General features: G+C 47.3%; 1 protein-coding gene across 2 annotated transcripts; it reads right to left on the bottom strand.

Annotated features, from left to right (window-relative positions):
- Positions 1–148: 148 nt before the first annotated feature.
- Positions 149–26546, bottom strand: CA6 (carbonic anhydrase 6). 2 transcript variants are annotated; one of them, XM_025427251.3, is made up of 9 exons: positions 26413–26521; positions 21436–21573; positions 19411–19590; positions 11646–11794; positions 10878–10970; positions 7074–7143; positions 3588–3745; positions 2534–2657; positions 149–579 (listed from the first exon to the last, which is right to left on the bottom strand). In XM_025427251.3, the coding sequence occupies exons 2-9, from the start codon at positions 21512–21514 to the stop codon at positions 470–472; spliced, it is 963 nt and encodes a 320-aa protein (XP_025283036.1). In that variant the 5' UTR covers positions 21515–21573; positions 26413–26521; the 3' UTR covers positions 149–469. The 2 variants fall into 2 exon arrangements, with proteins under 2 accessions (XP_025283036.1, XP_035571669.1); XM_035715776.2 differs by lacking the exon at positions 21436–21573 and having other exon boundaries at positions 26413–26546.

Genomic DNA, 26546 nt, shown 5'->3' with positions numbered 1-26546 from the left:
CCCACTGACAAGCTCCCAACACAGACTCTCTTTCCTTTTTTCTGAACTGGAGCCCCTCCCACCTTGATCTCTGTCCCATCACCTGTGTCCCTGAGGGCAGGGCAAAGAAGACAAATTCAAAGTGGTACAAAGGAATAGAAAAGAGAAATTTTCCAATGAAAAATTCCCAAAGATATTTTATTACACCCAAATCCCACAGTCTGGGCTGCTTTTAATTTACATAGATGAACATGCATGATTCGATAGGAAGGTAGGCAGGGCTCCATTTCCTTTAAATTTCTATTCCAATCAATTCCCATTATTGTCGTCTCACAAACCCCTTCTCATACCCTTAAACCATCTCACGTCTGCTCACGGATGATGGTCTTAATCAGAAACTAAACAGGAGCCTAGGGGAAGGCTGAGATCCCGACGTAGGATTTCTCAGAGCTGGGGGAGGGCCACCTCTTCCTCCTACACATCTCTCCCTTCAAGCTTGGTGTATGTGCGGTTTTTTTTCCACTTTCGTCTTTTCGAGAAGTCTTCTCAAGTATTCAAGCTTATTGTTGAGCTTATTTACGTAAAACTGGAACTCAGAACCTAGATTATATGCGATAAAAAGAAGAGTTAATACAGGAAGGTCAAGACTTTGGTGGTCCTCGTGAAAACAGAATGTGGGGCAGCCAGACACTATTCCCCACACTTGTACTGGAGGGAAGGACTTCAGGTTCCTTAGGATGCCTGCATGTTCCCATCCCATCGGCTTCAAGCACCTTCACTGTGTCTGAGTTTCGGCGTGTAAGCTGCCAGAGTCCAAGGGCTGATATGTCAAAGGTGGTTTTACTCGTGGTCCTTGGTTTCTCATGTGATGCTCAGTAGCCCTTACCTTAAGAAGACATAGGTGTTTTCTAATAAATGAATTGCAAGACATCTATATTTGGCCATTTTCTTGCTTTTGTAACTGATCTTCTTTGTTAGGTCATTCCTTATTGATGGGTTGGTTGATAGTATTAAGCCATTGGGGGTGGAATTCGATGGAACTCTGAGGCATCGGGTGGGTGATACAAACCAGGCTGACTGGGAACCTGTGCTGCCATGTAGAAGTCTGGGTCTGAGGGCAGGTGGGGTAAGAAGATGCCCAGTTCTATTCTCTTAACAGCAAAGAGGCCGTTGTTCAGGTCCCCTGGCTGGGTTGGGGGGAAAAGCCTTCTCACTATCTACTGGGAGCTGAAGTAATAATCCTAATAATCCTAAACAGCGAGTCTCAGAAGGGTGGGCGAAATGGACATATAGGCAAACTGCAGTGTGGGGCACCTTGGTCAGAGAGGCGGGTATCTAAAACATCTGAGCTGTCTCCTGAGGGTGAATTGGAGCGACACTCCTGCCTTGTGGAAAGAGCATTTGGGATGCAGCATATGAGAAACTATGCAATTTCATGTGCCTACTGAACTTATTAGGGAAGATGGGACCATGGCAAAATTAGAATATAAGGAGGCAGATCAGTGGGTCTCTGCACCCTTTGGCTTAGCCAGCTAGCATTTGGACCTGCTTAGGAGGATGTCACCCTTTGGAAAAGGAATTTGTAGTTAATATCATATGTAGTATAATATGGGGAAATGATCATTGTAACTGGTGTCCTTTTTTTTCTGTTAATATTGTTGGAGAAGCAAACAAATGCGAGGGAAAACAATCAACGCACCAGGAAGGAAAGATGGGAAGAAAATCGCAAATGGGCCTTTGTTGGTGGGGAGGGGGAAGCATGCCCGGAGATTTAAAAGTTTTGAAAGATGCATATAAAGTTGGGGTGAGGGATACCTGGGTGGCTCAGCAGTTGAACCTCTGCCTTCAGGGCATGATCCCAGGTCCAGGGATCAAGTCCCACATCAAGATCCTTGCAAGGAACCTGCTTCTCCCTCTGCCGAAGGCGGCGCTAAACTGCTGAACACCCCTCCCCCACCGGGCTACCCCAACATTTACATTCTTGCAACCACAACAATGAAGTGAGACAAGAAGCCTGACCCAGGGCATTAGAGGGCCCCAGGGAGGCTGGACGGGTCATGCGTACTTCCAGCACCCTGGTGTCTGGGGCATGATCCCCAAGAAAATGCAGTAAACAATATTCTAGTTAACCCCACCTTGGGGGAACGTGTGGGAGTTGGGGATGGGCTTGAACAGACCAACATAAAAGTGTGAGGGAAATAATCTGAGTTGTATTTAATGAGGTTACCTTGAGCCTAAACTTTTATGGGAGCATCAGGATGTTGCTGAGCATCTCTCTCTTCTCCTATTGTGTCTGGCCAAGACCAAGTAGATAATGAATCATGTAACTGTCCATCCCTATGGTCTCTGTTCTACTCACTGGCATCACTGCCTGGACTGGGAAGATGAGCCATCTCCTCTGTCCACACACTCCCTATACAGAATGGCCCATCTGGGCTCTTGTCCTTTAGATGACTCTCCCTCCCCTACTACTGCCAGAAGATATGGGTCCACCCAGATAAGGAAGAAAACAGGACTCAAAAAATTGCAAAGGATAAACAAGAGGTGATCTTACCCTGACTAGGGAGATTCACAAAGTTGGTTTCCACCACTCTGCCATTCAGGGGCTGGATCCTGCGGTAGTCACTGTGGAGGGTCTTATTCTGGTGATCCAGTATGGAATTCTCAAGCTTCCAAGTCTACAGGCCACATGAAGTAAATTATGGAGGGGAGGAGTACTGGATGGTTTAAAGGAGTGTAATTAGCCATTGAACTAGAGCTTGGGTTTATTTTTATAACCCCGATAAAGCAGGTATGAGAAGATATTAGTTCTGCTATGTGGCAGGCAGAGCATCCATCCATCCATCCATCCATCCATCCATCCATCCTTTCAACCATCTCTTCTAATTGTTTTCTATGAGTATTTGATCACAAGTAGAAAGGAGAGAAAGAAGCAAACAGATTTGTGTGTGTGTTTATCCTTGAATAGGGATCTTTCCACCTTTTCCTCCATTGGGGAAATGAAAAGTTTAAGAAAAAGATATGTTTGTTCCTGAAGAAAATCATCACCCAGAAGGAAATGCCAGCCTTGACTCTGCAACCTCAATAACATTTGTCCTTTAATTAACCCAACAAACTGTTTATTATGCACCCTGCTATGCTGGGGAACAAAAGGTGGCTGACCCAACTCTTTTCCTCAACGGGCTGCAGGCGTGCTTGCATGGTAAAGAGCAAGGACACTGTCCTTGCATAGAGCCATTTATGAAGTTAGAATGTAAGCTCCATGAGGACAGGGCTTCTGTCCATCAAGGGCCTAGAACAGTATCTGGTGGAAGCATTGCTCAGTAAATATTTGCCTTCATCATGCAGTCCCTCTCCTCTGACTGGGGTCAGGTCCCAGTCTTTTTGCTACATCGGCTGTGGTTCTTTGGATTCCCTGATGCCTCAATTTACTCATCTTTGCCATAGTACTAGTAAGATCGCCCATGGTGATAGAGGTGAGGCCCAGGAGCCTGTGCATGGAAGGCACCCTGGGACCCCAGGTGTTGGCATTAGGTGAGATGGAGGGGCACACTCTTGTCACCCAGGCAATCAAAAGGGGAGACTTTGGTGAGGTGATGCTGTATTACCTGTATGCTGGAGAGCCGGACATGATGTACCAGCACAAACCAATGGACGTTCTCAGTACAGGGAGGAGTAGTGAGCGACCCACGGTAGGTATAGTAGTGGTGGGTGTTCTCAGGCAGCATGTCTTCAATGTCAAGGCCACTCAGAACTGTGCTTTGTCCTAACAGAGGTAACAAATGACAAAGGAATGTTAGGGACCACTGCTGCTCCTTAGGACAGCTCAGGCTTAGGACAGCTGCTTCATGTTTGAATCTCCTGATTCACCAGAACATAGAAGCTGATCATTAGAAACATTTCCCCAGTTTGTTGCTTCCTAGAAGGGGTTAAGAGCAAAGACTATGGGGAGAGACCCACTCAGATACCTCCTCTTGGCTGAGTGCTCACTCTTCAAAGGCTGCTCCCTCATCTGTGAAAGGTAATGTTCAATAGGATTGCCTGTGAGAATGAAGGGGGGTGTGCTTATAAAGTCTGGCCTTTGACCTCGCACATAGGAACATACTCATGAGCAAAACTGTCATCACAGCTGTTGGGCAGAGGATATGCTTTATGATAAATGAAAGAAATTAATTATGACTGCCGGGGCTTCTTGGTAAGATCTCCCAAAGAATGAACAAAATTCCTTGGTTTGGGCTCACTTAGAAATGAATGGATAGAGATTAGAAAGGCAGAATCAGAACCAAGCAGGGGTCCAGGCACCCGGTCCTGAGCTCATCCTGCCGTGACCCCGGGAACCAAGCTCAGCCAGGTGTGGGGTGTGGGGAGAGGGGCTTCTGCAGGATGTCCAGAGACTTCTGGCAGTGCATCAAGAGAATCTCTCTTCCTTTCATGTCATGACACTGAGCCCCTGAACTCAGCATGACACTATCAAAAAATACAGAGTTGAGTTGAATTTTGTTTCACTTTCCCTAAGAACTTTGCATTTTTCTAATGGCAAAGAGGTTACAGGTTTTATGTAGACATAAATAGGCTCACTAAACCAAGGCATCAGAATCTAGTAGTACATACTCCCATGAACAGGCAAAAGAATTCTAAATGTTAGTGTTATTGGAAAGACTTCAAGATACAACCTTCTAAAGGGCTCTAGTGCATAGGTTTGGTTTCATCACTGTTATATATTTAAGTGAATCAAGAATTTCCGAACCACAGTGCAGCCACTATGGGAAACCATATGACGCTACTTTAAAAATTAAACAGAATTATCATATGATCCAGCAATTCTACTTCTCAGCTTACACACAAGAGGATGGAAAGCAGGGAGGTAAAAACAATAAGACCTGCTGATGGTTTGGATGTGAGGGATAATGGAAAGAGGCAAATCAAGAATGATCCTGGGAGGGGCGCCTGGCTGGCTCAACTAGTAGAGCTTGAGACTATAGATCTCAGTGTCATGAGTTCAAGCCCCATGTTGGGAGTGGATCCTACTTAAAAACAATTTTTTAAAAAAGAGTGATTCTGGGATTTGGGGCTTAAACAATGGAATACATTATGATGCCCTTTGCTGAGATGAGAAAGTCGGTTTAAGGACAAGCCTTGGGGGATGGTGGTAGGGAGCTCAGTTATGTTTAGGCCTCGGTTCATATTAAGTTTTAGATCCATAGGGTGATATCAAGTAAGCAGTTGGATAAAGGAATCCAGAGCTGAGAGGGAGGCCAGTGCTGTAGGCAGTAGGGATCAGAAGTGGAATTTATCGGATTGGAAAAGGAAATGTATCTGGGTCGGTTTGTAGAAACAATATCTAAAGTCAGCGCAGTCGGGGAAACGCCTCATTTATACCCCAGGCCTGTGGTTTCTCCTCCTGGCCTTGTTAACCATCCGGAAAATAGCCAGCTGGTTCTTGCGTCTGCTTTGCCTCATCTGTCTTGCCTGATACTGTCCCTGCATGGAGGACCAGATACAGATTTTTGGAATCCATGGCCCAGAGAGGGCAATCCAGGCCATGAGACTGAATGACGTCCCCAGGGAAGGCAGAGCTGGTGCCCCCCATCACTATAGCAAGAACAGAGACAGCAGAGCTGGGGGTGAGCCAGAGTGTGACCAGAACGAGAGCCAGGTGTGGTGCATGCTTGTTTCCAGGTCAATTAAGAGAAAAGAGAAGTGGCCAGGCGATCTAACACAGGGGATCTGAAAGGTATGGTGGTGTCCCAGGGCCAGCCGAGGGTGGATGAGGAAAGAGAACAAGGACCGTCATGCAACATTTTCAAGGGAGCTTCAAATGGGGTAGAAGATGGGGTGACAGCGGAGAAGTGGCTGGGTCAAAAGATACGTGTGTTGGTTTGTGTTTTGAACCAGGAGGTACTAGAGCACAGATTTGTGTGCTGAATGGAATGATGGATGAACAGTAAGAAATCGGTGATGTGGACAGAAGAGAGGTGGCAGGAGGAAGGGCGCTAGGAGAGAGGGGTGGTGGGCGCTGGTGTGGAGGGGTCGTCTTGGTCAGGAGCAGGGATTCTCACCCACTGTGACACAGGAGGGGACGTGGAGCTAGTCAGGTGTACATGGGTTAGGAAGATGAGCGAGCATCTGACAGCCTTCTCGGTGAAGCGGGAGCAAGGCATCCAATCTGCTCCAGGGGGGAAGCTGGGGTCAGGGCAGAGGGGCTTCCAGGGAGAGGAGAGAATGTGAAATAAAAATTCTGGAAAGGGGAAAAGCAAATGCCTGGAGGGTATTTTAGGATTTCCAGGCAGTGCTAATATGTGTTCATATTTGGAGCCGTGAATAAAAATAACAGCAGTCAGACATCTGTGTGTCTGTCCAGCTACGTCCAGCCATTTGGCTTCAGGCTCTGAGTAGGTGAGAATTGTCTGGAGCTTTGTCAGGTGAGCTCGTGGAGGGATGGGGGGAGGGGGATGCAGAGCGTGTCAGCAGAAGGCCCAAGGGGGAGTCTCAGCTGGGCAAAGAGAGATGGAAGCCTGGGGGCATGACCAGGGGTGAGAGCAGGAGGCCCATGGGTCAGAGGTCAAGGCACTCCCCAGAGGGGTGGGAACTGAAGTCAGGGAACTGGAGTCTGGAGAGGTAGCCAAAGCGGATGTGGTTGTTGCTCAGGTCCCAGGTGGTAGAGGTAGGCAGCCACTCAGACAAGAATTCGGCTTCCTGGAGGCACAGAAAAGGGAGAGCAGCCCTGTCCAGGCCCAGCGAGGAGGAGCTTCAGGTGTGAGGCTTTTCTCGGCCTAAAGCTGAAGAGGACATCTCCCTCTGGTGCCCACGGTCCTCACTACTTGCTGGAGCCACTGAAGTAAAGGTATCCCCAGGCAGTAGTACCCCGGCCTTCCAGAGCTTCCAATTGTGGGCATCACAGATGGTGTTTGTGAACAGGTTTCCCAGAGGGTCACAGCCTGAGCCAACAGCAGGAATTGCTAGAACAAAAGTCCTTGCCCAGGGAGTGGGGAACTCCCCTGGCAGGGCCCGTGTGCCACCTTCTCTGCCGACATCACCCTCTCGGCCCCCTGTTCCCACCCCACACTCCTGCGGCTGCTGTGCGCTTTCCTCACCTGGATACCTGATGTTGTTCAAGTGAGAAATGAAGTTGCTATAGTAAGTGTTCTCACCATAATCCTCGACCTGTAGGAGAAACACAGAGCAGTTAACCGAATGGAGAAGGCACCTCCATCTGGTACTGTCTCCGCTAATCCAGCTGTTTGGTGTCCCTGCTGTGCGGGGAGAAATCGCCTGGCTGTTCTTGGCCACCAACTACCTGGCCCCACTAGTCTGTTCCAGGGAGACAAGACTGAAGCCTTTTGGCAGCTTCCAGGGAAAGCTTTCTCAGAGGTGACAGGTGAGGTCCTCAGGACATGGCCAAAAGTCACCGTTATGATAGCCCCAGGGACTGTGGACAGGGTGGACTCACGGTGATGAGGGGGCTTGGTCTCCTGAGCTCCCTTCTTTATTCTTAGGACTCGTGACTGAGCTGAGGACAGCCGTCTGTCCAAGGCAAAACTGCTCCAACTCTGTCCACTGCCAGGTCCCTATTTTTTTTTTTTTCATATGAGCATTGACTTTTTAGAAGTCAGAAAAATTGCTTTAGGTGAAAAAGGTGAATTTTCAATGGTTCTTTTCCAACAGTGGTGGTGTTGATCCAATTCTTCTTTCCCTGTGTATGAATTCCAATTTCTTGGATTTATGACCACCACTCACTATTTGTTTTCTAGGTGCCTCGTGGTTTCTTGTTCTTGTTCCACCTTTTGGGTCAAACAAATACATTTCGTGTCCCATTTAACCATTTTTAGTTATAATGGTTGCTCCGGCGATTACAGAAGTTCCCCTTATCCAAAGGGAATACATTCCAATACCCCCAATGGATGCCTGAAACCATGGGTAGCACCAAACCATAAAAACACCACATTGTTTCCTATACACACCTGTGATAAGAGTTAGTGTATGAATTAGATGCGGTAAGAGGCTAACAACAATAACTAATAATAAAATAGAACAATTATAACAGGATACTGCAATAAAAGTTATGTGAATGTGGTCTTTCTCTCTCAAAACATCTTGTACTGCATTCACCCTTCCTGTGATGATGTGTGATGATAAAATGCCTACATGACGAGATGAAGGAGGGGAAGGACATGGGTGCTGGGACCTAGTGTTAGGCTACTGGAATACATCGCTAGGAGGAACATCTGTTTCTGGACTGCACTTGACCTCAGGTGACCAAAACTTCAGAAAGTGAAACCAAGGAGAAGGGAGGGGCTACTGCACAATATACAACTTGTCACAACCCACGTCATATTAATAATAACTTAATACTAACTTAATTCCAATAAAATAGAGCAACTTTGCTCCAAGCTAGGCTGTACTTCTTTCCTGCCTTTTTTCCTACTTTTGTCATTGATATCATATCCACGTGTATTGTAAACCCAACAATAAGTGGTTTAATGATTGCTTTAAAGAACCTTATGGTTTTTTTGAAGACAAAACAAAAATATATGTATATAGTCTTCTATATTTACGATTTCCAGCATTCTTCATTTCTTTCTGTGCATTTGAGTCACTGTCTAATGTCATTTCCTTTCAGCCAGAAGGATTTGCTGTAGTATTTCTTGTAAGACAGATCTGTTAGCAGTTATCTCAGTTTTTCTTTATCTGGGAATGCCTTTGTTTCACCTCATTGTTGAAGGGTGTTTAGTCGGATAAAGGATCCCTGATGGACAGTCATTCCACAGTCTGATGACTTGTATCTAATGAGAAGTTGGTCCCTATGTATAAAAAATCCTTTTTCTCTTGTTGATGTCATCAGTTTGGCTTTGACTCTGATCAGACATGTGCTTTGTTCAGTTTCATGGGTTAGTAAATTATTTTTTGCATCAAATTTGGGAAATCTGGGGCCATTGATTCTTCAGTATTTTTTCTATCACTTTCTCTTTCTCCTCTCCAAGACTCCCATTACGCTTATGTTGGGCTGTGTGATCTTATTCCCATGTGTCTCTAAGGCTTTGTTCATTTTTCTTCAATCCTTTATTTCTTTGTTACTCAGATTGAATAGTTGCTTTGATCTGTCTCCAAATATACTGACTTATTTTTCTGCTGCCTGGTATCTACTTTGAGACCATGTTTGAAGTTTTCATTTTATTTGTTAAACTTTTCAACTTTAGACTTTCCATTTGGTGTATTTTTATAATTTCTGTTTCTCTATTGAGATTTCCTTTTTTTTTTTGAGTCATTGTCATTATATTTTCCTTTAATTCTTTGAACAACAGTTTCTTTTCAATTCCTTGAACACTAATAATCATGTATCATAAACTATCATATAAACTATCATGTTTATGATAGTTGTTTGAAAGCTCTGTCTGCTAAATCACAGAGTCATTATCTGTTGACTGTATTTTTTTCTCCTAAAGATGGATCATATTTTTCTATTTCTTTGCATGCCCAACTTTTTTTGAAAACTGGACATCTTAGATAATATACATTAGTAAGTATGAGTTCTGACTTTTTGGAAAATTGTCCTGAGAGTTTTGTTTGTTTGTGTATCTGTTTAGTAATTTTCCTCTCTTTCACCTGCAAGATGTGTTCCCCCAGCCATGTACACAAGCTGATGTCTCTGCTCTGTTCTTAAATCTTATTTTTAGCTTGGATACCGAGGGGATTCTAGGAACCATGTAGGGCAGCATAGCTTTGTGATCAGTCAATGATTTCAGGAGAGGTTGTGCTCAAATCCCAGGAGTCCATAAGATTTGCACCCTCCGCTGATGGGTCTGTATGAGTTGAGAAGCACATTCAGAGTCCTGCCAGTTACCAAGTCAGCCACAGCTTTTCCTTTCCATCAGGTCATTTTGGGAAGCTTACACAGCCCTTCTGCAGGTCTCTCATTTGCAGGATCTCTCATTAAATTTCTGATTGGTCTGCCACTTACCACTCTCCTCAGCTAGGATTGCAGCCTCAGATTATCAGAGCTATAAATTTTCCCTCTGTTTTCAGCCTTTTGTGTCAAGCTTGCCACTTGTACTGATAGTGCCTGGGGTACTGGTTTTCAACTCACACTCCAGATCAAGTGCACCCCACACCCCCAGGCAGTGAAGCTACTGGTTTTCCTGCCCAGCCTGCCCTAGTAAAACTACCTTGCTGACCAAACTAGAGGGTGGGGATAGGAACAGCCCCATTGTTCTTACTCAAAATTCTAGCCACCTTTCACAAATAAAAGCCTCCATTTGTGGGGATCCCTGGGTGGCTCAGCGGTTTAGCACCTGCCTTCGGCCCAGGGCGTGATCCTAGAGTCCCGGGATCAAGTCCCACGTCGGGCTCCCTGCATGGAGCCTGCTTCTCCCTCTGCCTGTGTCTCCACCTCTCTCTCTATGTGTCTATCATGAATAAATAAATAAATCTTAAAAAAAAAAAAGCCTCCATTTGTCTGCCTTTCTTCCATTTCCAGAGCAGGGATATGGTTGTTTTTGGCAATTTTATCCAACTTAACACTTGTTTGAAGGAAATTGAATTCGCTGACCACGTCTTGCCACCTTGCCGCAACTTCTACCCTCCAGACTCTCTGAGAAAAGCAGAGGTGTTGCCTTCATCTGGCAGGTTGCTGACTTCCCCCACCCCTCAGACTGGTTTATGTTTGGTCAATCGTGCTGTGATCCTAGCTCTTTTAAGTCGGTTGTCCAACTTATCCAAGGTCCCCAAGATTGGTATCACAGAAGGAACACAGTGACTATGAGCAAGGGTTTCACCAAGTCAGTGTTTTCAAGAATGGTGAGCTCAGAAACAGATGAGGGGGGAGAGGAAGGAAGACCCTTTGTCTACATTTAATACCTCGGACACCAGTCTGTGACTTCACGTGTATAGTTTCAGCCTACCTTAACAAGGGCTGCCAGCACAGCCAAACCATCCGGTTCATGTTGGGCTATATCGTAGCTCTTGTATTTAGAATTGTAGTGAACGATGTGAATCTGTGGGAGCAAGAAAGATAAAACAATAGCAGTACATTTGGACTTCAAAAGCTTTGGATTTTCAGGGAAGAGTGAAGAGAAAGATGCTCCACCCAAGGCCTCAGCCTATCCCTCCTAAACAACTCTGACTGCCTTCCATCTGGGTATGAGATCTATCAAGACCAGAAAGTTCTCCCAAGAATGGAAAGAGCATGAGTGGGATTCTGGGATGGTAATTTAAGTGCTTTTCCCTGACCCCACCTCCCTCCAGGTAGACAAGCTGGCAATGTCTGCAGGGCTCATCATATGAGGACACTGGGTTCTCCTGAGGTCTCACAGGTGTGGCATGAGTCACGTTGCCCTGGAGGACGCTGTAAACTGTGGCCACCCTAAGGATAAACCTCTGCAGGAGAGAACCCTGCAAATCTAACATATAGAAATTCAACTTAAACCAGAGAGGGCTTTCCCCATTCTATGGGCTGTAAACTCCTGGTTGCTGTGCATTCTGTGAGAGGGGAGACCCTGCTTGAACCCCCGGCACATAGCAGGGACCAATACATAGTTGTGAATGAATGAAAAAAAATCAACCTTGGGGTGACTTGACTGTCACCATGACAGTCTTTTTTGGCTGTTTTGATAAGGAAAGTGACTGTAGGATTTGAAGAAAAGAGGACCTGGCCGGGGTCCTCAAAGTACCTCAGCCACAAATCTGATCCCATCGATGGTATGCTCCGAGCCGCTGATCTCTGAGGACGCGCCACCCCAGTGGAAGTGCATCTGTTGAGCTATGTACTCGGTGCCATCAGAGGCCGTCATGCGCATGGTCGGGGGCAGGCTGATCTGCACTGGAGGAGAAGATGAGCAAGGACTGCAAGCACTGCAGACGCATATGGACGGCTTAGGTCCACTGACCAGACAGCTCCCCTGGCTGCCTGCCCACTAATGGGGCCAGCCAGGACTACACTGGCTTAGAACTCCATAAGCAGGGGTGCCCACGGGGAGGAGGTGACTGGCACACAGGGCAGGATGGGAGATCAGGTGACCTGGGCTGGGCAGGCACCCCTTGCATGGCACACACCTTCCTACCCAGAATGGCAAGACCATGAGTGGCAGGGCCAGCTTGCCAGCCCTGGGGAAGGAGGATGCCCTAACAGATTTGGCCAGTGGGTGCGGACAACAGAATTCTACTCTCCACTTCTGGCCAATTTCATAATTTGCCCACAGTGTAGGGAACAGGAAGGAGGCCCTCTTGGGACTAGTTTGATGACTTTTACTCAAGGGTACTGCTTATGAGACCAAGATAAAGTGTTTAACACAGTCATCCTGGATAGCCTTTTAGAAATAGCCCAACTGATAACCTACCCACTCCACAGAAGGGAGCATCCCTGTAGGGCTTCAGCACTTCTATTTTATGGACAAGGAAGTCAGCCTGGGGAGGTGGAAAGGAAAGACTTGCTCATAGGCACACAGGTCACGGGAGCGGGGAGGGCAGATTAGGCCAAGAATGGGGAGTGGCAGGGGCAGGATGCCACCATTACAGGCCTCCACTTGTCTTCAAAAGACAAGAGACCAAATTCTATAGCATTCAGGAAACACATGAACTCCTGGCCTGGGGTTTAACATGATCTGGTTATCAATGAATGCATTCAAGTGTTGGGTTCTTGCCAACGGGACAACAGGCCACTCTCTCTCCCCACTTCCTCCTGCCCCATGCCCTACAGACTTCCCCAGGGAGGTCACTCTGGTCACCTAGCTGCTCTTGTTCACTTCACTGGCTCAGGCCTTGGAGACACCTCTGCATTTTGCAATGAGCCAGACAAAAGAGAGACACAGGACAGTGACAGTAGAGAGTGACTAAGGAAAATATCTAGGAGGAGATACATAATTTAGGACTCAGACAGGAACAGGTAGCATTTATTCTGCTAGCCAGGTCATTCTACTTAAAGTCATCAAAGATGGTTATAAACAAGTGGGTTTTCTTTTTTTTTTTTTTTAAGATATTATTTATTTATTCATGAGAGACACAGAGAGAGGGAGAGACACAGGCAGAGGGAGAAGCAGGCTCCCTACAGGGAGCCTGATGTGGGACTCAATCCCAGGACCCCAGGATCACGACCTGAGCTGAAGGCAGACGCTCAACCACTGAGCCACCCAGGCGCCCAACAAGTAGATTTTCTTAAAGAGTATTAGGTATTCGATATCTATCAATAATGTCCCTTTCTTCCCTTCCATTGTGTCAAAGCAGCAGGGAGCTGTGATTAAGTTCATGCTGTAAAGCAGGAATCTGGCCCCAAAGATTTTAACGTGCTCTTTAGCAGAGCAGGAGCTTTGTATTTAGTGCTTAAAATGCATCCAGCCTCCAAATCAATGCTCACATGAAAAACAAACAAACAAACAAACAAAGGGAAAGCCTTTAAAAGAAGATGTGCCGAGTCATCTGTGCCAAGAGAGTGGAAAGTGGAGCACCAGGCCAGAGACTCCTGGTTGGACAGCTAGTTCCACACGAGCAATGACAAAACTCCTGACAGTATGTTTCCCCAAAACACAATTTCCTGCAGACCAAGTGTTTTGCTCAAGTTTTATCAACAGGATGGCACAGCCTGGATTGAAAAGTGGCAGCGCTTCAGGGCATGTTTTTGTGCCTTTGAAAATGTGAGGCCAAATACTTGTCCCCCAAAATGAACTTGCTTAACATCCCAGATTCTGAAAATTGATTTAACTTTCAGCAGAAGTTGCTCCTCTTTGTTTGAAACTAATTTAACCATGTTCTTATCAGGCCAGGAAATCCATGGGATCTGAGCATATTCTGTGCTCAAGACATGACAGTAAGGTTGTGAAGGTCAAGGAAACACTGAGGAACTGACTCCAGTTGGAGGAGACTAAGGAGAAGGAGAGCCACATGGATTGTGGGGTCCTGGATTAGGTCTCAGACCAGAGAGAGGACATCTATGGGAACATGATGGAATTCACAGGGGTCCATGAAGTAGTTGATCGTGTTGTATCCAGGTAGTAAGGTTAGGATGTTAATACTAGGGGAAGTAAGAGAAGGGTAGATGGGAATTCTGTACTATTTTTGCAATTTTTCTAGTCTAAAACTATTTCAGAATTTTATTTTATTTATTTATTCATGAGGCAGAGACATAGGCAGAAGGCTCCCACAGGGAGCGTGATGCAGGATTTGATTCCAGGATCCCGGATCGTGGCCTGAGCCAAAGGCTCAGCTGCTGAACCACCAGGCACCCCTATTTGTTTTAAAGACAAAACTAGCCTTGCTCCTGTAGCCGCCAGAGATCAAAACCTGCTGAGAACCCTACATCATTCATGGGCACCTACTTGTGGAATTTATCCTCTCCTATGTAAGTCTTTTCCCCTCAAGTGCATCTGATCTGTGTCAGGCTCTGTGCCAGGCACTGAGATAGAAGGATGAATGAGAGATCGTCTGTCCTTTCAAGGAGCCTAACAAACAGAGTGGCTGATAGTACCTATTAAGAGAACAGTGCTGTTTCTCCCACTGGACACGGAGGCCCAATGTCTCAGGTCTCTAAACTCTTTGGGAGTCTATGAACATACATTTTAGGTGGATAAAAAAATAAAAATAAATATATATTATCAATGAGTACTGGTCCACCAACTGTTACAAGTCCACAACTAAATAGGGAAATTGAGAATAAGCTTTAAAAACTTCTGTAACGGGGATCTCTGGGTGGCTCAGCGGTTTGGTGCCTGCCTTTGGACCAGGGCGTGGTCCTGGGGACCTGGGATCAAGTCCCACATCAGGCTCCCTGCATGGAGTCTGCTTCTCCCTCTGCTTGTGTCTCTGACTCTCTCTCTCTCTCTCATGAATAAATAAATAAAATCTTTAAAAAAAATAAAAAATAAAATAAAAAATAAAATAAAAATAAATAAAAACTTCTGTAACAATTTAAGTTTGACTCAATATCCAAATGTGTTTTCGATTTCTTTTTACTGAAATATAATTTTATGCCAGTTGACTCTAAGAATAAAAAATGGGCCACATAAAAGTGTAAATATAAAGTAGAATTTGAAATTAAAAGCACAATACCATTTATATCAGCACTCCCCCAAATTAAATGCTTATGTACAAATGTAACAAAGTGTGTACAAGATCAACATGAAGAAAGTTCAAAATTCTGATGAAAGAAATCAATGAATAAATAAATGTAGAGATATTCTGTGCTCCTGGGTAGAAAGAGTTGATACTGTAAAGGTGTCAGATCTTCTCAACTTGATCTGTAGATTCAATGCAATCAAAATTCTGGCAAGTTATTTTGTGGATATCAACAAACTGATTCTAAAGCTTACATGAGAAGCAAAAGACCCAGAGTAGGCAATGAAATAATGACAAAGAACAAGGCTGGAGGATTCGCACTACTTGGCTTGAAGACTTATTATTGAGTGACAATGATCAATACAATGTAGTTTCAGCAAAAGAATAGACAAATAGATCGATGGAACAGAATAGAGTGGCCAGAAATAGACCTACATGAATATACTCAACTGATTTCTGGCAGAGGAGCAAAGACAATAATACAATGGAGTCTTTCAACAAATGGCGCTAGAACAACTGGACGTCCACATGCAGAGAAACGAATCTAGACACAGAACTTATACTCGTCCTGAAAATTAACTCAAAGTGGGCCTCAGACCTCAATGTAAGATACAAAGCTATAAAATTCCTAGAATATAACATAAGAGAAAACCTAGATGACCATGGGTGGGGTGATGCCTTTTTTTTTAGACACAACACCAAAGACGGGATTCATGAGATAAATAACTGATGAGCTAGATTCCATTACAATGAAAAGTTCTATTCTGTGAAAGACACTATTAGGAGACTTAGAAGATAAGCCTCAGACTAGGAGAAAATATTTGCAAAAGACACATCTGATAAAGGACTCCAACCCAAAATATAGAAAGAAACCTTAACACCCAACAATAAGAAAACAGTCAACTGATTAAAAAATTGACCAGAGGGCAGCCCCGGTGGCGCAGCAGTTTAGCGCCGCCTGCGGCCCAGGGTGTGATCCTGGAGACCCAGGAACGAATCCCATGTCAGGCTCTCTGCATGGAGCCTGATTCTCCCTCTGCCTGTGTCTCTGCCTCTCTCTCTCTCTCTCTGAATAAATAAATAAATAATCTTTAAAAAATAAAATAAAATAAAAAATAGACCAGAGGCCTTAGCAGACACCTCACCAAAGATATACAGATGGCAAATAAGCATCTGAAAAGAGAGATCACATTGTATGTCGCCAGAGAAATACAAATTAACAACAATGAGATACTACAGCAAACCTGTCAGAACGGCCAAAATCCAGGACACTGACAACATCAAACTGGGGAACAGCAGGAACAGACTCACTGCTGGTGGGAACACAACATGGTATGGCCCCTTTGGAAGACAAAACTGAACATATTCTTACCATACAACTCAGTAATCATGCTCCTTGGTCTTTACCCAGTGGAGCTGAAAACAGGTCCACACAAAAATCTGCACACAGATATTTATGACAGCTTTATTTATACTTGCTCAATTGTGAACTGAATGACAGCCAAGATGTCGTTAAGTAGGTGAGTGGATAAACTGTGGTCTATCCAAACAATGGAATATTATTCAATGCTAAAAAGAAATGAGCTATCAAGCCACGAAAAGACAGGGAGGAAACTTAAATGTGTTACCAAATGAATGAAGCCAATCTGAAAAGGCTGCATACTCTTTGATTCCAACCTTGTGACATTCTGGAAAAGTCAAAACCATGGAGACAGCAAAAGGATCGGTGGCTGCCAGGGCAGCATCAGGGGGAGAGATGAAATGCCAGAGCACAGAGGAAAATTAGGACCGTGAAAATACTCTGAATGATGCTGTACTGATAATATGTCATTCTACATTTGCTCAAACCCATAGAATGTCTAACACCAAGAGTGACGCCTAAGGCAAATTGTGGACTTTTAGTGATTATGTTGCGTCAAGGTAGGTTCATCCTCCGTAAAAAAAAAAAAAAATGTACTATTCTGAGGGCGCCTGGGTAGCTCAGTCAGTTAAGCAACCAGCTCTTATTTTTGGCTCAGGTCATGATGTCAGGGTTGTTTGATAGAGCTCTGTGTTGGGCTCTGTGCTTAGCACAGAGTCTGCTTGAAATTCTTTCTCCAGGGGGAATCCCTGGGTGGCTGAGTGGTTTAGCGCCTGCCTTTGACCCAGGGCATGATCCCAGAGTCCCGGGATCGAGTCCCACACTGGGCTCCTTGCATGGAGCCTGCTTCTCCTTCTGCCTGTGTCTCTGTCACTCTCTGTGTGTTTCATGAATAAATAAAATCTTAAAAAAAAAGGAAGAAAATCTTTTTCCCTCACTCTCTGCCCCTCCCCCTGCTCACTCTTTAAATAAATAAATAAAATATTTTAAAAATATATACCATTCTGTTGAGTGATATTGATAATGGGGGGACAATGTAAGTGGGAGCAGAAGGTGTATGAGAAATCTCTGCACTTTCTATTTATTTTTGCTATGAACCTAAAGCCACCCTAAAAAATGAAGTCTATTAAAAATATGTATATAAGTCTATTAAAATATGTATATGTATATAAAATATGTATATATATGTAAATATATATATCTTAGGTTCCAAGATCTAAAAAGAACCCTGCAAAATCAAGATTAATAAGTGTTTAATTACATCACATCAATTTCATTGTTGAGCTTACTCATCAAATGTTATTAATTTGAAAACTTGTTGGTTAGGATGGGTTTTTTTTTTTCCCTCAGTAGAACGCTTGAAGCTCAGAGCTTGCTAACAATGAAAAGCCAATTGTAAAGAGTTCTAAAAATCTTTCAAAACACTTTACATCAAAAAACATAAGTAATGAGGGCTGTGAGTGCTTTCCAATACATTGGATATGATGTGGGGTAGATTGGGGATCCTACAGTCTTCCAGCATCCAGAGAGCCCAGTATAGCCAGCCCATAGGAGGAAGGTCCAGGGTCCTCTCCAAACTGGGAAGAAGGAGCTGCTGCAAGCCCCCCGCCCCCCTTCCCCCGGGAAGTTGGGATCTTCCTAACACCACCAGGGACCTCAGCATGAAGCCCTACGCAGCAGGCACGCAACAGAAACAGCCCCTGTTACCAGTGGGGGTTTTCAATCCTTTGCCGCTTCAGGCTGACTGTCCTGGGGGGTCAACCACACTTCTCCCCTGCCTTCAACTGCCACCTTTGGCCTCTCTTCACCAAAGGCAAGCAGAACAGGGGGAGCTCCAACCTGCCAACCTGCTGGAAGCTTCAGAGAGTAACTTTGGAAATTGGAGCTTGCCATTAATGATAAAATGAGGCTTTCCTGAATTATTTGTGGAGTTCAGTGATCCAGACCACATGTGCCTGAGGCCTTTTACAGATCTCTTCCCTCCTGTGCCCGCCAGCCCCACCAAGGGCAACTGGTTTTATCTTCTCACTTGTACAAATAGGAGAACTAATTCTGTGACCCCCATGCACCCATGGGGGTAGGAGGTGAGTTGGTCCAGCCCAGGTGGAAGTGGGATGGGGAGGGGTCCCAGGAGAACACGGTCGAAGAATCAGACATCCGGGGCCTGGGTCTGGCTCAGTCACTAGAGACCTCATGACCTTAAGTTCTTTGGCCTCCAGGGCCCCTGGCCACCCCCGCAAACAATGCTTTCTGCCAGGAGCAGGGGATATCATGGGGCTCAGAAGGAATAGGCCCACTTGGAAAATCAAAAGTATGCTCAGTAACCAGAAAGCACTGATTTTACAGTTGTTCCAGTCCAGGCTTCCCGAAGCAGGAGTCCCCAAGACCCAGGCCAGCCTTTTCCTGTCCAACCTCCCAAAGAGAACTCAATTCAAGATCTCAAGAGCTTCTTTTTAAAACCTTTGAGAAAGGGGTACTTGTATGGCTCAGTGGTTGAGCGTCTGCCTTCAGCTCAGGTTGTGATCCCAGGGTCCCGGGATGGAGTCCCACATCCGGCTCCCCGCAGGGAATCTGCTTCTCCCTCTGCCTATGTCTCTGCCTCTTTCTCTGTGTCTCTCATGAATAAATAAATAAAATCTTAAAAAAAAAAAATCACCTTCGAGAAATATGGGGCCTGCTTATTAGGCGTTTGGAGCCAATCAGACTCAGTACAGAAAATAGGGAAAATCAGCCCAGGGCATTGATCCACAGAACACGCAGGCAGGTCAGTGGTTTTGGCAGCACTGTCTCTGCAGCTGGATTTCCCAGTGACTGGGTCAGACTGAGCCTGGGGAGAGGTTAACTCGGAAGGATGGAGCCAGCCGGGAATTGAGGCCAAGGACAGAGGCCCTGCCTGCAGCTTGGGACAGGGGGTGTGACCTCCAACCTGGGCCTCTAGCTCCCAGTCTGCACTCTACATGTCCGGTGTGCTACCCTGGCATCTGGCACCCGTCCCTGTTGCTGAGCACCCCTGGACAGCAGCCTGCCCTTACCTGTGTGGCCGTTGTTGATCATGGGGAACTTGCCCACCTGGATCCTGTAGCCGGTCAGCTTCAGAGCCTTCAGGGAGGGGTTGTACTGAACCTTCCTCCTCTGCAGGTCGATGGGTGACTGTCTCGTCCCCCCGCAGGTGGGGTACTCCCTTGGCCAGTGCACTTGGTCTAGTGCCCCCTCTGCGACAGGAGAGAGCCAAGGGGTCAGAGTTCAGAGCTCAGCTCATGGCAGAAGGGGGGGGTGTCGAAGTCAGTTCTGTGGAACCTAGCATCTCAGGGATGCTAGGTTGACCTGGATTCCCATCTCCCCTGTTGCTGTCACTGGCCCCTGAGAGGAAAGTCAGTGTTTGGAAACAAGATCTTTAATATATAGCTTTAGTTTTCCCCTGGAATGGAAATATGCTGATAAATGCACAGGAAGGTGCCCACAGTTTGGTATTGTTGTGTTATCCTCAGGGGTCCTGTACCCATTTCCTCCTAATGGGACCATTTACCTCACCCTCCCCCAACAACAATGCAGTCCCCTCCACCAATACAGGACTGTCCCCGTATCTCCTTGCTCCAGTCCCTTTCGTTGGGTCCAAGGATGGTCAAGACCACCTAGGTGCCTACGCCTATGGATTCAGGACAAAAGGGAAAGATGACCAAAGTGATTAGTTGAAAAAAAAAAATCAAAGTGAGGAAATGTATTTCTTTAAGGTGGGTAACACTTCTAGGGAGGGAAGGAGGAAAGCTAGCCATTGTAATGGGCTGTGGGTCCTGCTCACACCCACCCATTCACAGTTGGGGATCCAAGCTCACCCCTCTGTTAGGGGGCAGCTGTGTGGCCACCCCAAGGGCTTATTTTAAGGGAGGTATTTGTATTGGGGCCCCTCGCAGCTGCTCGGTTTGGCAATTAACAGAGGAGTCCATTTCTTACTTCTCTGCTCTTCTTTGATGCTACACACCAATATTTAAACAATTCTTTCCTGGAGGTGGGATGCCAGGATCAAGGCCAGAGGCCGCAAGCACACGCCCCATGTGGATCAAAAAGGCTTTGGCCTGTGTCCCTGGCGGTGTTGCGGGTTTCTTGAGTATTCCTGAAAGGCATTTGAAGTAGCCGCCCCGAGTGTTCCCAGGCCCTTGATGACTCTTCAGAGGGCCCACGGTCTCAGGGGCTGGGCCGAGCCTGGGCAGGGCAAGACCTGCCTGTTGGAATTCCCTCTCTTGCTCACCCTACCGAAGCACCCCTGGTACCAACGAGCCACAGGAGGCAGAAGCCCTGGGCCTCCATGCACTGGCCATGTGTGGGCCCCTCTGCTCCAGAGTGGAGAGGTTGGTCAGAGTTGGTCGTCCTGCCCTCTGCAGCTGGCCTTTCTGAGCCTCCCAGCATGTCCCTAATTCTGTTGCCCTTGACTTCACAGGACAGACATCCACCCTGAATGCCCGCTTTGTCTTGTGTCCGAAGCTGGAGGGGGGGGCGCCATGGGGACAGTGGGTCCTCCAGCAGCCCTGAGTGTCCCGCAGAGCCCCATCCCTTGGTGCAGCGCAGCAAAAGAGGGCCAGGGGCAGGAGCTCTCTTCACTGCCCTGTGGGAGGGGTGCCCCGTGTCCAGATGTACAGATTTGGGTCTCCCCAGGACCGTGGCTACAGGGAGGGTGCAGGGGAAGCCGTGCAAAGATGCTGGGTTCTTGGCAGGTCGGGGTGCTCTGGGTAAAACTCCCACTCCAAGAAGAGAGCTCTCACAAGCCCACCCAGCCTCTGTGAGGTCGCAGGGCGCCCTCTGACCACCTCCTTCTCCGCGTGCAGAGCCCGAGAAAGCAGAGGGCTTGGCGGTCAGAAGAGGCGGGTGGGCTCTGCAACCAGCACTGTGGCCAGGAGAGGTTCTAAAGCAAAACAAAACAAAAACCCTGCAGGCGAAGCGGGGGGTCTGGGAACTCCTCTTGTCCTGATCAGGGTTCGGTGCTTTGCAGCCGCGGAGAGCAGCGCCAGCAGGGGTGAGGGCGACGAGGAAGCTCGCAGCCCTGGGCCCTGGGCCGGGCTTACCTGAGTAGGTCCACAGGGAACCGTGCTGGGCCCGGGCCCCCAGGAGGGGCAGAGCCAGCAGCAGCGCCAGAGCCCTCATGGTGCGCGGGTCTGCAATCAGGCTGATGCTGGGCTGCTCTTCTTTTAAAAGCTCAGAAACTGTAAATAACAATTTACCAAGTCTCGCTGACAGACCCACCCTCAGCTGCACCCACTAAAACAATAACACCTTCCCACAATGGTCCTTGTGACTGGGGTGACAGGGCCAGGTGGCGCGCACTTGCCCGATCCCCGCTGGCGTCATCGCCGTGTCTGGTAAGCCCACGGTTTGGGCTGATCCACGTGCCAGCTTATGAAAACTCACTGCAAGGGCCACACACTGCGCCCTTTGTGCCCGAGTGGCCCCAGGAGAGGGAAAAGGCCCAAGGCAGAGAGGAGCAGGATGGGGAGGATTTCCCGGGACAATGATACTCCCTATGCCCTCGCTCCTGGCAGTGGGGCTCGGGGCATGAGTGAGGGCCGTCCCGGGGCCCGGAAACCCTCGCCAGATCCTGCGTGGTATTTCCTGCCCGTGTGAGCAACCCGTGCAGGCTGCCACTGCACACCTGGGCTGCCTCGGGAAACGGCCTGGCACCGTGTTTGCACATGGACCAGAGGGTCCCACCTACAGGCCCTTGTACCCTTTTTTCTTTTTAATACTTATTTATTCATGAGAGACATGGATAGAGAGAGGCCGAGACCTAGGCAGAGGGAGAAGCAGGACTCCCTATGGGGAGCTCAGTGCAGGACTCGATCCCAGGACCCGGGGGTCACGCCCTGAGCCAAAGGCAGACGCTCAACCACTGAGCCACCCAGGTAGGTGCCCCGGCGCTTGTGCTTTCATCCTCACTCTTTTTTTTTTTTTTTAATTTTTATTTATTTATGATAGTCACAGAGAGAGAGAGAGAGGCAGAGACATAGGCAGAGGGAGAAGCAGGCTCCATGCACCGGGAGCCCGACGTGGGATTCGATCCCGGGTCTCCAGGATCGCACCCTGGGCCAAAGGCAGGCGCCAAATCGCTGCGCCACCCAGGGATCCCCTCATCCTCACTCTTGAATCAACCGAAGGCCCTGGAGGCCCAGCTTGAGAACCACATCCCAGTGCATGGCTTGGGGCCATGGAGCTAGTGCAGGCATCCTGTGTCCCCACAGGATGCATTCGTTGTGACAGCTGCAGTGCGGTTGGTCACACCCAGACGGGTTGCAGCAGGGCAGTGCCTAATCCTCCCCTGTCTACTTGGGTAAACAGTCCTTGAAGCTAGCCGAGGGAGAAACTTTTGAGTTTATACCTGCTGACAGGCCAGCGGTTCCCATGCCCTTCAGAGAGGGCAAAGGCACCGGGCAGGCCGTGTCCCCGCAGGGCGCTTGCAGCACTGGCCTGACACAGAGGACTGTTCTGGAAAGCAGCATTAACCCCTGCTATCGAGCTCGTCGTGCCCTTCTCCCAGCATCAGTCCGGAGTCCTGGATACTCCAGGATACTGGAGTCCTGGTGAAGCAGGGTTCTGAAGCCAGACTGCCGGGGTTCAGGTCCCTGCCCTACACTGACGAGCTGTGTGTGATCCAGAGCAAGTTACTCACACACTCTATTCTCTGCCTCAGTGTCCCCACCGTGAGTAGGCTTTCACAACAGTACCTCTCTCCTGGGCATCCCACCATACACATGTGTGCAGTACTCAGAACTTGTGCAAATGGCAGTATTGCCCATTCAGATCCCTCCCTTTGTAAAGAAAAGCCATGTTCAGCCTGTTCCGGAGGGAGCCAGAGGTAAAAACGAAGGACTCGTTCTCCTCCTCCTGGAACGTTCCTCCACATTTTCAGAAATCAGAAGCCCACTCTCTGGTCTCTGCCAAGTGCGTCCTGCCCTGCCTGCTGGGCCCTGGCCCTGCGAGAGGGCCCCCCCCTAGATCCCCTGAGACCCCTCCTCTGCTGAGGACAGCAAGGACGGCCAGGGACCTTCAAACAGACCGGGCTGGGGACCCCCAACATCCAGCAGGCAGGGAAACACAAACCGAGGCGTCTGAGCCTTTTTTTCTTGGGGATCTGAAGTGGTATTCAGGGAAGGAGGGCGTGCAGAGGGAGCCTGGTGTCATGGCCTGATGGCAACTGGGGGCGCAGAGCTGAGCAGGGGAGCAGGAGAAGGGGGTGAAGAGTGAGGGGTAGAGGGGGCCTGCAGGGAGAGGGAGGGAGGAGGGGGCCGGGGCAGTGTGAGGAGACAGGACCCACGCTCAGAGAAAGGAGGGCTCCAGGAGCAGGTGTCCGTCCCTGGCCGCTGCTCAGGGAATTGGAGAGTGTCTGCTACTACCCATGGCCCCATTTCCCACGGGTTCCCTGTCCTGCGCTGAGGCTTGGGGAAGCCCAGAGGGCCATGGCACTTTCATTGTCCCACGGAGTCCTCACAGTAAGCACATGGTCGCTTCTGTGAGTCTGCAATTTTAGCACCCTCACCATGGAGCCATTCCGCAGCACATCATCCATCAATCTGCCTTGCTCTGGTTTCTCGGAATCCTTGGCTCAGGTGAGTACCTGGGCTGGGAATCTGTGCAGCTGGGTAATGTGGTCAACAGGCGGTTAGAGTGAGAAACTGAGTTAACCAAGTGATTGGACCTGCCAGGACCCACCTGCTCATGAGGGCGCCTTACTAGAGAAAGAGGGTCCTTCCCTCTCCTAGGTGGCAGGCTCCAGTCACATGAAGGACAGAGTCAGGCAGGGTCCCTTTCATTGCCTACTTTCTAACTCACCATCTTCTTCAACCATAAAATTTTCCATTAACTTTGAACATGAGTTTCCTCCTTCTTGTATTTGTGAAGCACGTTGCTTGTTTTGGTTCGGTTTTTGTTTCATTTTACTTTGTTAGTGTGTTACATTCGACTCTGAACTCATTTCCGCTATCATCCAACCACATCTCCGGCTCATCAAGGCTGTGTCATATTCTAAACTCCTGTTTTTCTAGGCCTATGGCTTGAGTGACTGTCTTGAGATGAGCTGACAAGTATGCCATTTTAATCATAACATCATGTCAAAAATGAGAAGGGAGCTTTGTTCTTCCTCAGTGTCACCACAGCTCCAGTGACGGAGACCCACCAAGGCAAAGAAAAGGAAGAGGCAAGGATGTGAGGTCAGCCCAAGTAAACAGGGAAGCACCATCAACCCAGGTGAGCAGGGAGGGGTGGTCAGCCCAGGTGAGCAGGGAGGGGTGGTCAGCCCGGTGAGCCAATGCTCAGGTTTGCATAAGACTAACATAGAAGAATGGATCTGGCTACGCAAGAATATACACATTCTGGTTGCAGTAATACAGACAGGGCCAGGGATCCCTGGGTGGCGCAGCGGTTTGGCGCCTGCCTTTGGCCCAGGGCGCGATCCTGGAGACCCGGGATCGAATCCCACATCAGGCTCCCTGCATGAAGCCTGCTTCTCCCTCTGCCTGTGTCTCTGCCTCTCTCTCTCTCTCTGTGTGACTATCATGAATAAATAAATAAAATCTTTAAAAAAAAAAATACAGACAGGGCCATCATTTTGTTTCATTCAGGAGCACTAGATCTGGAATCCTGAAGAATGAGTCATTCTGGACAAGTGAACTTTCTAGATGGTTAAAGGCTCAATTCTATAGAAGTACCAACACACAGTCTATTTTGGATTAATACTTGTAAAATGTATCACACTCACGCCTATTCTCTTAAATATATTAAGCTAAATGTAATTCAGCTTTTCTTAATGACTGAGGCTCACTGATATGAAAATCAACTATCCTGCACTGTCATCTATGAATGCCCGCTGCACCCACAACTACGTAAGACTGTTCTCCCTACATGAAACAATCCCTAGCTATCATGTTTTTTTATTTCTTAGATATTGAGGGGGTGGAAATTAGCTAGCTTAATTATTAAAGCAATATACACTGTTGTTCCTGAGTGATATTCTAATTATTAACATCCATAAGGCCAGGGCATGACCAATCAGGACAGAAATGAGATTGGTGCTGTAGCAAGGTCTGGAAGCCCCTTGCTTTGCCGGGGTTTAACCGTTTAGCTGGTGGACTGTATGCTGATTGTGAGGCTGGAGCAGGGGTGGCAGCAAGAGCATCTGGAAGTAACAGTGTATATATGTTTATTTTTGACAGTTAGCATTGCTCACACAGTCTGCTCACTGTTTCCTCTTGGGGTTGTCTGTTTGCCTGCCCTCATCTCCTGGCCTCTTAATTACTTTTTTGTTTTTTTAAAATCTGTTTGGCCAGAAATCAGATGACTACACATCTTAGAATTACATGCACTAGAAGAATGGATAGAGTTGAACTCAGGGCCCTCGGGTAGTACTAAAACCAAAATAGGTGAACCCTGAAACTTCTTTTTTTAATGTTTATTTTATTTTATTTTTTAAGTAAGCTCTATTTTATTTTTTAAGTAAGCTCTATTTTATTTTAATTTTTAAGTAAGCCACCTAACATGGCACTTGAACTCACAACCCCAGGTCAAGAGTTGTACGCTCCAACTGAGCCATCCACGCACCCTTGAAATATCTTTTTTGACTACCCTAAAATTTTTTATTTCCTTTCTGACTTACAGCTATGTCCATATAAGGGAATCATTAACATAACTAAATTGTCATATTAAATAATCTGCTTGCAGAATATCCTGCCATGTCCACCCGCAATCAGTGCGGATGCCGATGCTTTCTCTCACCAGCCTCCCTGGGAAGATACTCAGCCTTGTGGGGTATCTCCAGTCTCACCCATTTACCTAGAATTCAGCATTTAGAGCGTCCACCAGCAGGCAAGTTCCTCCATCATATCTACCCTTCTTCCAGTAACCCACATCAAAAAAACACCCACACCAAAACTCTTGTGGAAATTCTCTTCTCTGTTATTAGTTTAGGTATTAGCAAAACAAGAACCAAATTCCTAACAACATTTATAGCCCAGTCTACCATCAACATTCTGAGCCCCTCATCTGTGAAAACTCACCATAGGACCTGCTGTTGGAATTGGTTGTCCTATTTGCCCCTGCTGGCTGGAACTTCTACTTCTTAGAGCAGGCCACAGTCTTGCTTATATCTCTTTTATGTCCTCCACCCCAACTTACTTCTGTAGGACAGGTA

This window comes from Canis lupus, chromosome 5 (genome assembly GCF_003254725.2).
Source record: "Canis lupus dingo isolate Sandy chromosome 5, ASM325472v2, whole genome shotgun sequence".
In the NCBI taxonomy this organism is placed as follows: domain Eukaryota; kingdom Metazoa; phylum Chordata; class Mammalia; order Carnivora; family Canidae; genus Canis; species Canis lupus.
The sequence above is the reverse complement of the archived record's forward strand: the minus strand, read 5'-3'. Positions and strand labels throughout refer to the sequence as shown.

Excerpts from the sequence above, each read along its gene's own strand:
- CA6 (XM_025427251.3), bottom strand. The coding sequence starts at position 21,514 with ATGAGGGCTCTGGCGCTGCTGCTGGCTCTGCCCCTCCTGGGGGCCCGG. Across the intron at positions 7,144-10,877 it reads TGCTGGCAGCCCTTGTTAAG|GTCGAGGATTATGGTGAGAA; the intron begins GTAGGCTGAAAC and ends TTTCTCCTACAG. Across the intron at positions 3,746-7,073 it reads GAACAACATCAGGTATCCAG|GACAAAGCACAGTTCTGAGT; the intron begins GTGAGGAAAGCG and ends TACCTCTGTTAG.